Source organism: Manis pentadactyla, chromosome 6, assembly GCF_030020395.1.
Source record: "Manis pentadactyla isolate mManPen7 chromosome 6, mManPen7.hap1, whole genome shotgun sequence".
NCBI classification, from domain to species: Eukaryota; Metazoa; Chordata; class Mammalia; order Pholidota; family Manidae; genus Manis; species Manis pentadactyla.
In genome coordinates this window covers 57,259,455-57,274,080 of record NC_080024.1, presented here as the reverse complement: position 1 = coordinate 57,274,080, position 14,626 = coordinate 57,259,455, and the positions used below count along the sequence as shown (strand labels likewise).

Genomic DNA, 14,626 nt, shown 5'->3' with positions numbered 1-14,626 from the left:
CTTTCAGTTATCAAAAAATGCACACATATACAAAGATGTTTTCAATATATTGATGGCCACAAGTGATAGTTCTAATGTCTACTTCTATTTTGAAGGCATGTTAATATTATATCATTTTAGCTTCCATAACATTTTTTCTTTTCTTTTTCTACAGTGGGGAAACCAGTTGTCTTTATTTTGTACTGGCAATACAGTCAAATGTGCTCTGTATTTAACTAGGCAGCAACCAGACTTCAAATACCTATTTACTCCATTGGATAAAAATGTGTGTTAGGAAGAGGAGCACTGAGACCACGTGGCTGGTGTGTGTACCTGAGGACCTGCGAGCAGGGGAGGAATGAGGAACTCCTACCAAGAACAAGGGTTGGGTATTTTAGATGTATTCTGGGACTAATTATTAACTCAACATTATTTAAACTTCAACTCAGAGATTCTAAAAGGACAATGTTCACAATTTTTCTTTTGTGGAATTTGGATGCCCTCCATGAATTAATTAAGTCAACTGGAAGGTTTCAGTATCTCCTATCTCCTCAACAAATTCTCAATCCCAGGATACTCTGTTCATGGATGATAGGAAAGCTAAAATACATCGTTTGTCATGAGGCAAAATTGTTATTTTATAAACAGCTTCACAGATAATCTATCTCCCTGTTTAGAATCATAATTTTATGTATTTAATTATTATGATTTATTTTAACATGTCATTACTTTTCTCCTATTTTCATTGCAAGAAAAATGACACTGAGAACTTCTTTCCTTCCTAGGACCAATTTCAACTCTCTTTTAGTTTAGGTAGGCTTGTTACTTCCAGTTACTTAATGGTGGAAAGATGGCTAGTCCAATGGGCAAAATCTGTAGTGTAGATGTATCTGGACCTACATTTTATTTCTATCATCATCTCTGATTCATTAGGGGAATCTTTCCAGCAGTGGAATAAAGTCTTTTTTCAAGAACGTAAACAGAGACCAGCCCAGTGTCCCAGCAATGCACATCTCTGCCACAAACATCTGAGGCATGGTTTTCCTGATATAACTTAGGGTTCCACCCGAGGTGATCTAGAGCCAATTATATTCAATCTGTATGTGTGTGTGTGTGTATGGGAGAAGGACAGACAGAGATAGAGAGACTGAGAGATAGGGAGACAAAGAAACATTACAGGGCTACCTTAGGAGTGGGACCAAAGCTTGACATTTTCACAATACTCTCCCATAGTTGCTAGGTCATGCGCCTAATGGATTTCACATGGAAACTTTGGCCTAAAACCCTGGTTGTTGGGAAAAATGAGAGTCAGAAACTACCACATTGACAGGATAAATAACTATTAAATTATAAAGGATGTTTTCATCCTTCCAAAGTATGCTGTTTATACTGTTTGCTGATGAATCTCCCAACAAAAAGCATTAAAATTAATTGGGCCCTTTTGCTTCTCTTTTGGGATCATGAGAATGAGGAAAAAGGAGAATATGAGTCCCACTCCCTGGCCAGTTTAGGGTGGCAGCAGTGTTGAGGAGAAAAGGAGAGCCAACAATCTCCAGCACCAGGGGCAGGGAAGAAAAAGAGCAGAGCTATGGGTGGTGGGAAGGGATAACACAGGTAGCCCTGGAGCTCAGCAGACACTCCTTAACAGCAGCTGACCCTGTGACACAGTAGAGGGATGCAAGGGTCAGGGAGCAATGCAGAGCCTTTCCCAGGGGACACACATATCCCAGCTTTGTCGCCAGTCCTATCACTGCTGAGAAAAAAATGTAGTCACAGTGTGTGTCTCTCAAACCTCCTAGCAACTGACTTGAGAGCTTAAATAACTGTGCCTAATTTAAATGTTGTTAAACCATCAGCCCAGTTGAACAGTGTACAGAGGTGACAAATCTTAATGAAAATGTAATTAACTATAATAAGTATAAATGATCTAAAGAAATAGCTAAAGGATAAATAAACTTAGGGAGAGGAAAACTGAATTTTAACTTTACCTTACCAATAAAGTTGACCTTTTGAATAAACTAGGCTAGACACCAAGTCATGAAATGGCAATTACTTTCCCTCTACATGGTAACATTTTAGAAAGCTAAGATTAGCTTGTGATTTAGAAACATTGGAATGGGGTCTGGCCAATGTGTAGAATCTTATGTGCCAGTGTTTATCTAGTAAACTCAGAAAGTGACCATCAATATACACAGTAATATGGTGAACATTTAAACCTTTACTGAGTACTTACCAAAGGCCAACTATACTCAAAGAATTTTTACATATATAATGTTTATTTTTACAGAAAATCTATAGATAGATACTATTGTTATTGCCATTTTACAGAAAAGTAAAGGCACAGAGGCCAAGTCAATTGTCCACAGTCACATAATTAGTAACCGTAAAAGCTAGAATTGATATCCACACCATTGGCACCGAAGTTCCAATGTAACGACCTTTGACAAGCAGTGATGGTTAGCATGGGTTCTTATTAGAAAGTATTCTATTTCAAATTGCTTTCAAAATCACACGCTTCTCCTACACTTCAAGATAGTCTGTATTTACTACTGGCATGCCTTAGAATGAATTCTGAAGGCAGCTTATGTGCTATAATGAAATTCTGTGAGAAATTTCAATCTAAGAGTGGTTAGAAAGTCATATATATCTGTTGCTGGGCTGAACTACAGGATACAAGTATCACCAAAATAATTCAACCCTTATTTGGTCTGACGCCAGTCAATGTTAGAAAGCTACATTCAAAGAAAAATTATCACCACCAAATCCTTACTGTGTGTTAGCCATTTAGTGAGGCACTAGGCACTTTTATGTTATCTCATATTAATATAAGCTGGTTGATCATTCAACTTCTAAATCCTAGTTAGAAGGTAGCATCATGTGAAGGAGAATATATATGCATATGCACACACAACAGTTTACAGCTACCCACCAAGTACAAGACTGGTGCCCTGAGGCTGTGCTTATATATGTCATCTCTGATATCTTTTAATTGCCTATTGACAAGAAATGATTACATATGGTTACGTGATTATGACACATGTTACTCAAATTATGAAGCATTCCAAATATGAATTCTATTACCCTTTTCTGCCCTGCAAAGATGTGTATTTTATAAGTATATGTGATCTGGGTAGTAAAAAGAGAATATCTGTCCTTATGTCTTACTTAATTCTCTAAGATGTCCTTGACACTCTCTTGTATAAAGAGATCATGAATAACCTAGTTTTAATTTATTTGTTTGTCTCACTTATGCCTGATTGGAGCAATTGAGAAAAATTACATTCATAAATCTTCTTGCCAAGATAATTAATTATGCACAAAATACTCCAAGCTGCTTCTGATTTTCATTAATGAAGCAGATTATCTGCAAAGTAAGATGCTGCTGGAGTTGGGGGAAAAGGTCAGCTGTTTATCTTTAAATATAAAGCAATTGTACATTTTTACATCTGAAAAACAATGATAAAGAGAGAACATGCTATGATTATGTTTATCAGACTAGCACATCCCAATTAAGATAGAAAAGTATGTGGTTTTCATTTGCCCTTTTTTTTTTTTACAGGGTTTCAATGCTTCCTCAGAAAGATAGTTTGATCACTTCAACATTATTCCACTTCATACAAATTAATTTTTTAAATAGAGTATTCTTTCTTTGTTAAGAGTAAAGGTTTTCATCTGCTTTTTTCCCCCCCTGTGATTGATATAAATCTTAAGTTGCCATCATTCTGGTCACTTAATTTCTTTTCCAAAGGAGAATTAGCTGAACTATTAATAGTTTAAAAGCATTAGGCCTCAAGCACTTAGAAGCTGAGAAGTGCTAAATGCATCTTTTAAACCACCCTTAAGAGAGAAGAGGCATTCAATATTCAGACATCCACATTATTATTCATCAGTAATCTTTGGTCTAACTCTCCACTTAATTTTCCTTTTTCTTAAGTGCTTAAAATGATTGACAAAGCTGGTATTTTATTAATGTAAGGTTTTTGGAGCTCCCATACTCCCTTAAAATTAGCACAGAACTGACATAACACCTTTGCCCTTCAATGAAACATATGCCTTTGTATCAACACATGGTTCCACAACATTCAAGGACTATCATGTAATCATCCAAGAACATGATAGTCATAGAGCCCAAACAACTGTCTAACAGAGTCACACCTACTTTGGTGTCCCTGCTGCTATTCTTCGCTATGGCATCAACAAAAGTTTTAAACAGAACATTTGGGAAAACTTAAAATCTTAGGTAAGATAATTATGCTTGTATTGACCTGGATTTTTAATTTTTTTTTTCACATAATTATCAACACAAATAAGCATTAATTATTATTTATAATACTGAGACACTGGAGAGACTCTATTTCCTCATCAATAAATTATTGTTTAAATCATGCTATATTCAAATACTGAAATACTACATTAAAATGATTTATTGTACTTTAGATTCAAGACATGCTATGATTTGTTCAATTTAATAAAAGTCAGATAATGCAGTATGTAAAGATTAATTCCACTACTTTTTGTTTGCTCAGTTGTTTCTTAAATGTGTGCATGTCTGTGGGTGTGTTCATCCTTGTACAAAGGTCTGCAAGGTGGAAGTATACCAAATGCTAATAGTAATTCCCTGTATAGATAGTGATATCTACATTTTAACAAATAAGTCACAAGCAGAAAAAGGCAACTATCTCTTTGTTTTAACTATTAATTGAGTAACCATTGAATAAGAGTGGCTGTTAAGATCATAAAAATGACTTTTATTTGATTACACCTTTTAAACTCAAGAGAAATAATGAAATTAACCTTTAATGCAAGACCAATTTTTACTTGAGCATGGTGGTGGGGGAGTAGGAGTATGGGGAGGGAGGTGTAGGTAATGTGTTTGGCCTTTATTGTCCTTTTAAGACAGGATGACAAGAAATGCTAGTATCAGCACAGGAGCGACCATGTGCCAGGTACTGTTCTGAGCACTTGGCATAATAACTCGCTTGATGATCCTAAAAACACTGAGATAAGTACTAGAATATCTTCATTTTATAGAAAACTGAGCCTCAGGGAGGTTAAATAATTGCTGTTACTCAGTTACTGAGTGGTAGAGCTGGGATCTGAACCCAATCAACAGTCTGGCCCCAGGATCTGTGTTCTTGAATGCACTAAGAGGCAATAGTCACCTTGAGTAATTGCTCCAGCTTCTGTCACTGGAATTAACAAGAGAAAATCTAACAAGGTGTTTTAAGATTAAGTGACTAAATATGATATTTAAGGAAACGACTATAAGACTATCTTATTTATTGACCAATTTTATTAAAAATATTTATTTTCATTGTTATTTTTAAGTTGATTGGATCAAGACTGTCAGGAACAGAGTCCAACTGAAAGCCTAGGTCTCTTACCCACAAACGTGCATCCCTAAAGCTTTACTATACCTATAGAGTCTCTGACAACTCAACAGTATGAAGAGATTTTGACATGAATAACAACGGTAGTGCTAAACCCAGGGGAAAGAATATGGACCAAATGAGAAAGAATTTGTAAGTTGTAAGGCTTAATCAAAGACAGGGAAGAGAAGAAACTAATATTTATTAAGTACCTCTTAAAATGTTAGACATTGTGCTACATGTTTTACATGTTATTTCATTTAATCCTTAAAGCAAGTATGAATTGAGTATTATATTTCCAATTTAATAAGGATGAGACCCATTTAAAAAAACAAGATAACATTACATGCCTGTCCGAATAGCCAAAGTCCAAGACAACAATACACCAAATGTTGGCGAGGCTATGGAGCAACAGCAACTGTCTGGTATTGCTGATGGTAATACAAAATGGTACAGCCATTTTGGAAATGGTTTGGTAAATTCTTATAAACATACTCTTACTATATATGCTCTAGCAATTGTGGTATTTACCCAAATGAATTAAAAACCTATATCTACACAAAAACCCACACACAGATGCATACAGAAAGTTCATTCATAATTGGCAAGATTTGGAAGCAACCAAGCTGTCCTTCAGTAAGTGAAGGGATAAATAAACTGTGATCTATCCAGAGAATGGAATATTATTTAGTGCTAAAAAGGAATGAGTTATCAAGCCATGAAAAGACATGGAAGAATCTTAACTGCATAAGTGAAAAAAACAATCTGAAAAGGCTATATACTATATAATTCCAACTACATGACATTCTAAAAAGGCAAAATTATGGAGACAGTAAAAAGATCAGTGGCTGCCAAGGTTTGGGTGAGAGATGAATGAATAGGCAGAAAATAAAGGATTCTTAGGGCAGTGAAATTACTCTGCGTGCTTGGGTGGATGTATGACATACATTTGCTGAGTCCCATAGAATATACTGCACCAAGAGTGGACCCTAACAGAAACTCTGGATTTGGGGGGATGAGCATGATGTTCCAGTATAGCTTCACTGATTATAACCAGTGTACCATTCTGATGCAGGATATTGACAGAGGGGGTTGTATATGCATGGAAACAGAGGGTACTCTGTACTTCTCACCCAGTTTTACCATGAATTTAAAACTGCTCTAAAAAATAAGGCATTTTTTTAAAAGCACTGCCCAAAAAAGCACATACTTACCCCCAAAAGAAAAGACCCTATAACTTAGAGAACTCAAGTCAGAAACTTTCTGCATTACTTTCCTTTAGTTATTATCAAGCCATCTTTCTGCTTTCCAGAGTTGGCAAGGTACTGAGAATTCCCTTAAGTATGTGACTGGGTTAGAATATTCATTTTGGATTTAGAAGACTAGAGGCAGGGGTTTGGGGCTATGAGCTCAGTGAGAGAGATAAGAGGTAGGTTTCTTTATGACGACAGCAACTCTGGGAACTTGGTACGAGGTCAGGACTGGGATGAGAAAGAGAGAGAGAGAGAGAAAACAGGAGTGTCATAATGGACCCACTTATGCTAGAAGGGACAAGGAACTTTGGAAACAGTTGTATGATAAACAATTTTGATTCTTGTCCTGAGTGTTAATTCTCCTTTGTTATGCCAGAATCATCAGTAAAACTCTATTGCATTGGATAATGGTATTCCAGGTAATGAGCATGTGAAGGTGAGGTGGACATAGACCTAAAATGGGGAGGGGTTGGGGTGGGTGGCAAAGCACAGTAGAAGCAGGACAAAAGTGGGCAACAGTCAAGGCTAATGGGCTAAAAGCCAATGTGGCTTAGAAAGTGTGTGGTGACTTGGACAGGCAGGCAATAAAATGCAAGCAGAATAGATGGCTGGAGGCATCTGCATTTTGATCTCTGCTTTGTGCTATCTCCTCAGAGAAGCCTGCTATGATTAAAAGTAGACCAACGCAAGGCAAAATTCACTGACCTCTTTGATTTTCTCTATAGTACTTAGCACTTGTATTTGTCTTTCTCATCATGCCAGAACAGGGATTCTCATGGGGTGATTTTGCCACCCAGGGGACATTTGGCAATGTCTAATAAGTGGGTCCATTTTTGGTTGTCACAGCTGAAGGATGTTCTACTGGCATCTAGTGGGTAGAGGTCAGAGAGGCTGCTTAACATCCTAGAGTGCCCAGGACAGCCCTGCTAAAGGCTAGCACCAAATACCAAGAGTGCTGAGGTTGAGAAACTGCACTAGAAAGAAAATTCCTAGAGGAAAAAACTGTCTTGTGTGTTGTATATTTATTATAGTATTTATAATAGGACCTGGTACACAGTAGGTACTCAGTAAATGTTAGTTGAAAGGTTGATCATCATTTAAGTCCTCATTTTTCTAACTTGAAATAAGAACCAGTTTCATCTGGCCCATATTTGCTCCCAGCTATATATCTGTCTCTACAATTTGCAAGAGAGCAATAATTTAAAACATGTGAATGCATCCAGACCAGGAGACCGCCTTCCACATGATTTCTCCCTGAAAATTCCCTCTACTTACTCTATACAGATTTAAGCATGGGATTGGGACAGTTAGAAATACTGAAATAAACAAATATTTCACCTATTTGAGTTGGGGTTTGCAAAGAGAGTTCTACCCACTCATGCCCTAAGTGACTGGGACAGAAGGAAAGCATAGCAAGCATACTGATAACTGATCAGAGCTGTGCCTGCAGACTGGGTAATGAACTCTAACAAGCCTGAAAGCTCATCAACCTCTAAATGCAAAGCCCTCTAACCACTGAACATCCAGCCAGAGGCCAAACTGACATTTCTTCATTGGCACCAGAACACTTTTCTAAGAATTTCATCCCTATTTTGCATGACAGACTACTTTACAGACACTAGTGGTAATCTAATACAATTTAGCACCATCATTCCTCTCCAGCTTTCAAGAAAATTGCAATTAACATTTCAGGATTTCAAAGAAATGTGTCTAAAAGTAGTGACCTAGAAGGAAGTGAGAGAGTCCAACACAGAATACTGTTATTTCAAAAATGCCCAGAAATATTCTTCCATTTGTAAAATCAATATTATAATGATAGGAAATAAAAATCTTAGTTTTGTTTTTTATTTACATGGGAAAACAACATGGCAGCTTGGACCAAAAGCCAAAGAATTTGACCATGATGAAACTGTCCCAGGAAATAGCTAGTCCACATAAACACCAAATTTCAATCACCGATACCAAGTTATCATCAACGCCCCTTTGGGTTACCTGATTCTCTTGCTGGTCCCACTGGCATATCTGCAGAACCTGAGCCAGTTCCTGCTGCCGCTGCTTCAGGTACTTGTCTAGTTGCCGTCTCCTGTCTTGGAGAAGTTCAAGAAGGTTGTCAATCTTCAGACAGCTGCTATGAGCTTCCTGAATCAGCTTGGGATTCACATTAGGCCCATCACACTTGAATTTTTCTATGAAGTCAGTGAGTTGTTGACTTTTGTTTAAAAGGGCTAGAGATTGTTCTAAGAGTTCTGGAAGAAAAAATTAGAAAAAAAAAGAATAGTGATATGAGCAAGTTTTTACATAGTAATATTTGAACTCTTCATATAATTTAAAATACATGTAACCTTTATATTAACAATAAGTTATACTGCAAAGAACCCAAATGTGTAAACAAAAAATGCCTGCAATACAACTAGTCATATAACTGCCATATAATTATATAATTTGGCCTAACAGGTGCTATCACATTAACCACCAAATGATAGGATACTGAAGTTCATTCATAGCTTAATTCAGTGTAGGAAGTGGTAGACAGTGGGGCTTGAGCATTGGTTTGGTTTTAGTGGTATGATGCTGGTTAAGGTGCCTGCTCTCCGTGGAGTGGCCTTTGGGGTAACTGGACTAAGTCAGACGTTTAAAGGCTAATGCCTGCAGTGAGCAAACAAGAACAGAATATGGCACCAAGTGCCCAGGTGCCTGGGGCTCTGGCCAAGTGGAAAATGCTTGCTCAGTCTGACACAGTCAGCTGCCGCCCAGTTCTTACCAACTGTTGACATGAGGGAACATGGATTCAGTGTTGATGGAGCTTCCAATTTTTAAGGAATTATAAATACATATTTTTATGTGAAAGCTTCTGATTTTTAAATGTTTTGTAATCAATTTTTTTAAAATTAAAAAATACTGAAAGGTAAATAAAACATGTCTGTCTGCCAAACAGGCCACCAAAGTTTGTGATCTCTGGAGTAAACAGAATTGCAGATTTGGGGAACATCTTGTAGAAATGGGAGTTTAAGCCTGAAAATTAAAGGATCCCCCAAGGGAGAAGGTATAGAAAGAGGAGTTAAGAGTAGCATTTTGAGGAGCACCCACATTTGGAGAACAACTGTAAGAGCAGTTGGAGGACTGTCTGCTTTCCACAAGCCGGAAATCCGGGAGTCATGCATGACACTCCTGTCTCCAATCCCTCCATTATCAAGACCTGTCAATTTCACCCTCTAACTCCTATATTTGTCTACTTCTCTCCATCCCCACTACAGAAAATATCATGCATTGCCTGGATCTGCACTATCTTCTCCTAATTATATCCCCTCTCCAATCCATTCATCCATTCTCCACGTAATCAGTTAGAGAGTTCTTTTCTAAACACACCGTGTCTGTCCCTCTCTCTCTCTCTCTCTCACACACACAGCACATACACACACACACACACACACACACACACACACAAAACAGTGGCTTCCCATTGCCTTAGAATTAAGGACAGGCTCCTTAACCTGACTTACCAGGTCTAGCATGATCTGGTCCCTATCTTCCCTTTTAGGTTGTCTCAATCTCTTTACCCTTCATCCTTATATACTCCCTACTGCCCCAGAAATTTTCACTGTGTCCTCTGCCAGGAATGCCATTCTCCTCAACCCCTTCCTTCTCCACCTTCATTCTGCTCATACTTCAGGTCATTGTCAATTTTGCCATGGACAGACCAGGCTGGACCAAATCCTCCTAGCACGTGTTCTCATAGCCCAGTGTTCTCATTCACAGATCTTATGAAGGCTATATTTTTACATTTATGTTGTAGGTTAGTTGATTAATATCTGTCTTTGCCACTAGTTCTGATGCAATATGAAAACAGGGACCATGACTTGTATCCTCAGCACTCAGCACAGTGACTGGCACAGAGGCTGTGTTCAATAATTTTTGTAGAATGCTTGAATGAAATCAAATGTACTTAAAAAGGAGGAAGAATTTGGAGAGCTCAGCAGTCCACCAGAGACGTAAAAAACAGATGTTGAAAGGACTTGGAATTGTGTGATGGATAAGTTACAGAAGCAGAAGCCAATCCCCAGATTGAGAAATGGAAAGGTAGTGATGAAGTGAGGTCAACACGACATGACAATCTTTGAGATATTTGTTTTTTAGAAGAAAAAAAAAAGGACAGAATACCAGCAGGGTTGGATATACTACTTTTTGTTTTTAGGATGTGGGAGAACTGTGAGGAACAGCTAAACATAAGTACCCCACCCTATATCACACTCCCGGAAATGGACCATCCAGGGTAAAAGCCACATGTGCTGAGGAGCACCCAGCGTCCTTCCCCCTGCGCCGTGGTGCCCTGCTTGAGCATTCTGACATTCAGCAGCACTGACTCGGCCAAAGGACTTGGCCGGCAGTCTCTTTTACCTGACAGGTGGAGCACTGGAGGAGAGAATGAAACAAATGAAGATACTGTAGAGAGACACTCTGAGATGAAAAGGAAAGGACTGGATGTATTTACGGTACATGACCTAGATCTGTCCAACAAGGTATAAAATGGAGTCATCTGCTTAGAGCACAGATGGTGTGATTATGTGCACTGGGTGATTTGATTGGGAGTAAACAGTGAAGAGAAGAAAGCAACAAAAACAACCATGGACTTGGACCAGCATGGAGGATGGCATAATTAAAATAGAATAGGAAAAGTCAGGGAGGACATTAAAATTAGAGTAAATCTCTTAAAGAAATGGAAGAAAACATGAACAGCATGGGAGGGGCTGAGGCAGAAGAAAGCCTATTTGTCTAGAACAAGTTCTTATATGAAAGTGAAAGAAATAGCTGGAGAAACGAGGTGAAGACAGGTTATAGAAGGCCTTGCCTATCAAACTGAAGAGTTTTAATTTGTATAACCTTAATGTAATAATCAGTATGACTAATTATATATACATCTCCTTTGCACCAGAAAGCTTGTTTTGATATTGTGAACAGTTACACACACAAACACACTGAAAGTATAGGCAGGTGGCAGGCATTCCACATAGTATTTCCTTTCTTCCTTTCCATAACTAGCCCTTACACACTAGACTTTTCAAATGAGAGAGGGAAGCACAATTTTAGGTGCTTGATGTATTGCAGACTGACCGTGGAACAAGCCACCCTATTCTGGTTCTCATAAAATGCACATAATTAGCCAAATTTTCCATTTAAAAGCTTTTTCTGGTTTTCTGCTTCAACTTCTGCCAAAATAGTATAACCACTACCACAGTACTACCAGGCATGCAGCTTTCTGAGCCAAAGTTAACTTGTAAAATGTAGCCAGGCTAAAATCACTCTGTTGTTTCTACTTCTATAGATAAATTATTCCATAGGTTCTGTCAGTGCCTTTGGTTCCTCCTCTGTCAGTTTCTTACATTTGGCTATTTTACTGTTTATATTTTCCTAGCTATTTATTCCATCAGCTGATCATACAAAGTGATGTATTTTTTCTCAAGGGTAAAGTATCTAGATATATCATGACCTTCAAGAAATACAAAATCTCTGTAGAGCATTTATGTCAAAGATTGTGTGTTTTGCATATAAACAGCCTGACTTACTGATGTAATACCCTGTGATGTGAGGCTAGTAGATACTTAATAAATTTTTATTGTTTGTTTTATTTATTATATCTGAAAAGGTAATATTAAAGTGCATTTTATATTAATAATTATACAGTTTGCCATAATTTTTAAGTGTAAATAACAAATTTAAGATGGATAAATGATGGATATACCTAAGTTAAGTGAATTTGTTGCTTGCTAAACTATCTTTGCAAATGAATATTTCCTAAAAAGTATCAGGTTCTGAGTCTTGACATTGACCTCATGGGTGATATTTCTTCCTAACACACTTAAAAATATTCCAACTGTTCCTCAGTGGGATGGTGTTTCTTAAACTCATTTGATGGGCATTTTGAAATGTACACAAAAGTAGAGAGAATAGTATAAGGAACCCCAATAAAACTATATCTCAACTATGTTAAAAATACATATATATATATATAAATCTAAGAGCAAGGAAATACTATGATTGTTCCTTCAAAGAAGCTCCTTAGGTATTATGTTAATTTTAAGAAGACCATTGGCAGACTGGAGCACACAATTGGGATTCTTCAGAGCTTACAACCAATTTTTTCCTCCTTCATGTCCCAATGTACTTTGCATCATTCTGTGATGTCTAACACTGGAATTAAATAAAAAGATCACTCAATAAACATACTTTGGGTTGTATGCTATTCTAAATCCTGGAGATTCAAAGATATACTAATCCCTCCCCCCCAGAATTTCACAATCTGATGATGGAGATGAATAAGGAAATTCGTTATTACTATACAGTGTGTTGGGTGGTGTAATAGAGAGACCCACAGCAAGCACAGAGGAAAACTAACCAATGTGTACATGCCCCACCAAATTGCAACTTCCTGAGGCCAAAGGTCATGTACTCCCCTGACACATGGCGCTGAGTTTCTCCCATGGCATGGGTTCAGAACATATTGTTTAATTACATGTTGTTGAATTGAGGGCAACCAGGCTTATAAGTGGTCTGGAAATCATGTTTTCTGGAAAAGACTTTAATTAGGCATGTTTCACTCAAAGGAGAAAAGACTAAACAGGACAAGTTAGTCTTCAACTATTTCAAGGATTGTCACTTGAGGGAAGGAATATAAGTTTATTCTGTAACATTCCAGAGGGCAGGAAATTCAGTCATCCTGCTTCTGACCTCCACAGTGCTACAGTGTGTTTCATGCAATACAACATTAACACTGCTGAACAAGGAAAAGGTATGGGTGAAGCTCATTGAAATAAAGTAAGTATTAGGGATAAGTTTGATTACAGTTTTTCTAGCTATATTATTAACCTTTGTCATCCTAACATTCACATGTTGTGGTATTCACTGATCACTCTCAGAACCTTATTAGAATTGCCAGCTGCACTTACACATGTACTTTATTTCCTTAAATTTAAAGATAATAGATATTGCTTTGGTCTGAATGTTTGTGTCCCCCTAAAATTCATACATTGAAATCCTAATGCCCAATGTTGTAGTAGTAGGAGGTAGGTCCTTTTGGGGTGATTAGGTCATGATGATGGAATCCTAATGAATGGGAACTCTCATGAACGGGAATCTTATCAATGGACCTCACAAAGCTCCCTAGCCCCTTCTCATGTGAGGATACAATGGGAAATCTGCAACCCAGATGAGGGTCACCTGACCATGCTGGCACCCTGCTCTCAGACTCCCAGCCTTCTGAACTGTGAGAAACAAATTTCTGCTGTTTGTAAGCCACTCGGTCTGTGATATTTTATTACAGCAGCCTGTACAGACTAAGATAAGAGTCCTTAGCTGCAAATCAGAATTTTGTCTTTGAATATGCATTTCAAATCAACTAATCTTAATCATAACTCCCGGGAGCTAGTTGGTTAGTGAATTTCATCAACTTTCATTTTATGAAAATGAAGCCTTGAAGCCACCATTGGGCATATGAATTGAGAGCCAGGTTTCCTCACCAGAGACCCCTGCAATCCTTTTGCTTCAAGTATCACATCAAGGGACACAAAAAAATGTCATAATAAACATGCCATCAGGATGGAAGAATATTTCCTTGTTACAAAAATAAACTGTTTCCTATCTTCAGCAAGCATTTATATCCATCTCTTCAGGTTAAGAGGAGGCCTGGTGGACCCTCAAAGACCTACCCCTGAAAGGCAGGACATTGGGTCCACTGTCAGCTGGACGCCAGGGCACTGCAGTCCGAGGCCTCTAGACAAAGCAGTACGTGCCGCATGTAAACTCACTCACTGTGCTGCAGACCCTGGTAACCCTGAAGGAACCACCATCAACAATATAACAGCATTAAGTCTACTTCCCCACCCCCAGCTGCATGGGGATAACGCTTTCATTCGATTGCCTCAGTACTGAACTCTTCAACAAAAGCATCAGTCACTGTCACGTTTCTGGATGTAAAATTGCTGTGTGATGATCTTGTTGGTGGGATGAAGACTGAATCAAGAGACCACAGAA

The 14,626-nt window shown here is 38.0% G+C and overlaps 1 protein-coding gene across 1 annotated transcript in view; it reads right to left on the bottom strand.

Annotated features, from left to right (window-relative positions):
* The window catches only part of CCDC141 (coiled-coil domain containing 141), a 172,410-nt gene that overhangs the window by 103,493 nt on the left and 54,291 nt on the right, over positions 1–14,626 (bottom strand). The window contains exon 5 of the mRNA XM_036879429.2: positions 8,594–8,847. Coding sequence (XP_036735324.2) covers positions 8,594–8,847 — 254 coding nt within the window. The remainder of the gene's footprint in view (positions 1–8,593; positions 8,848–14,626) is intronic.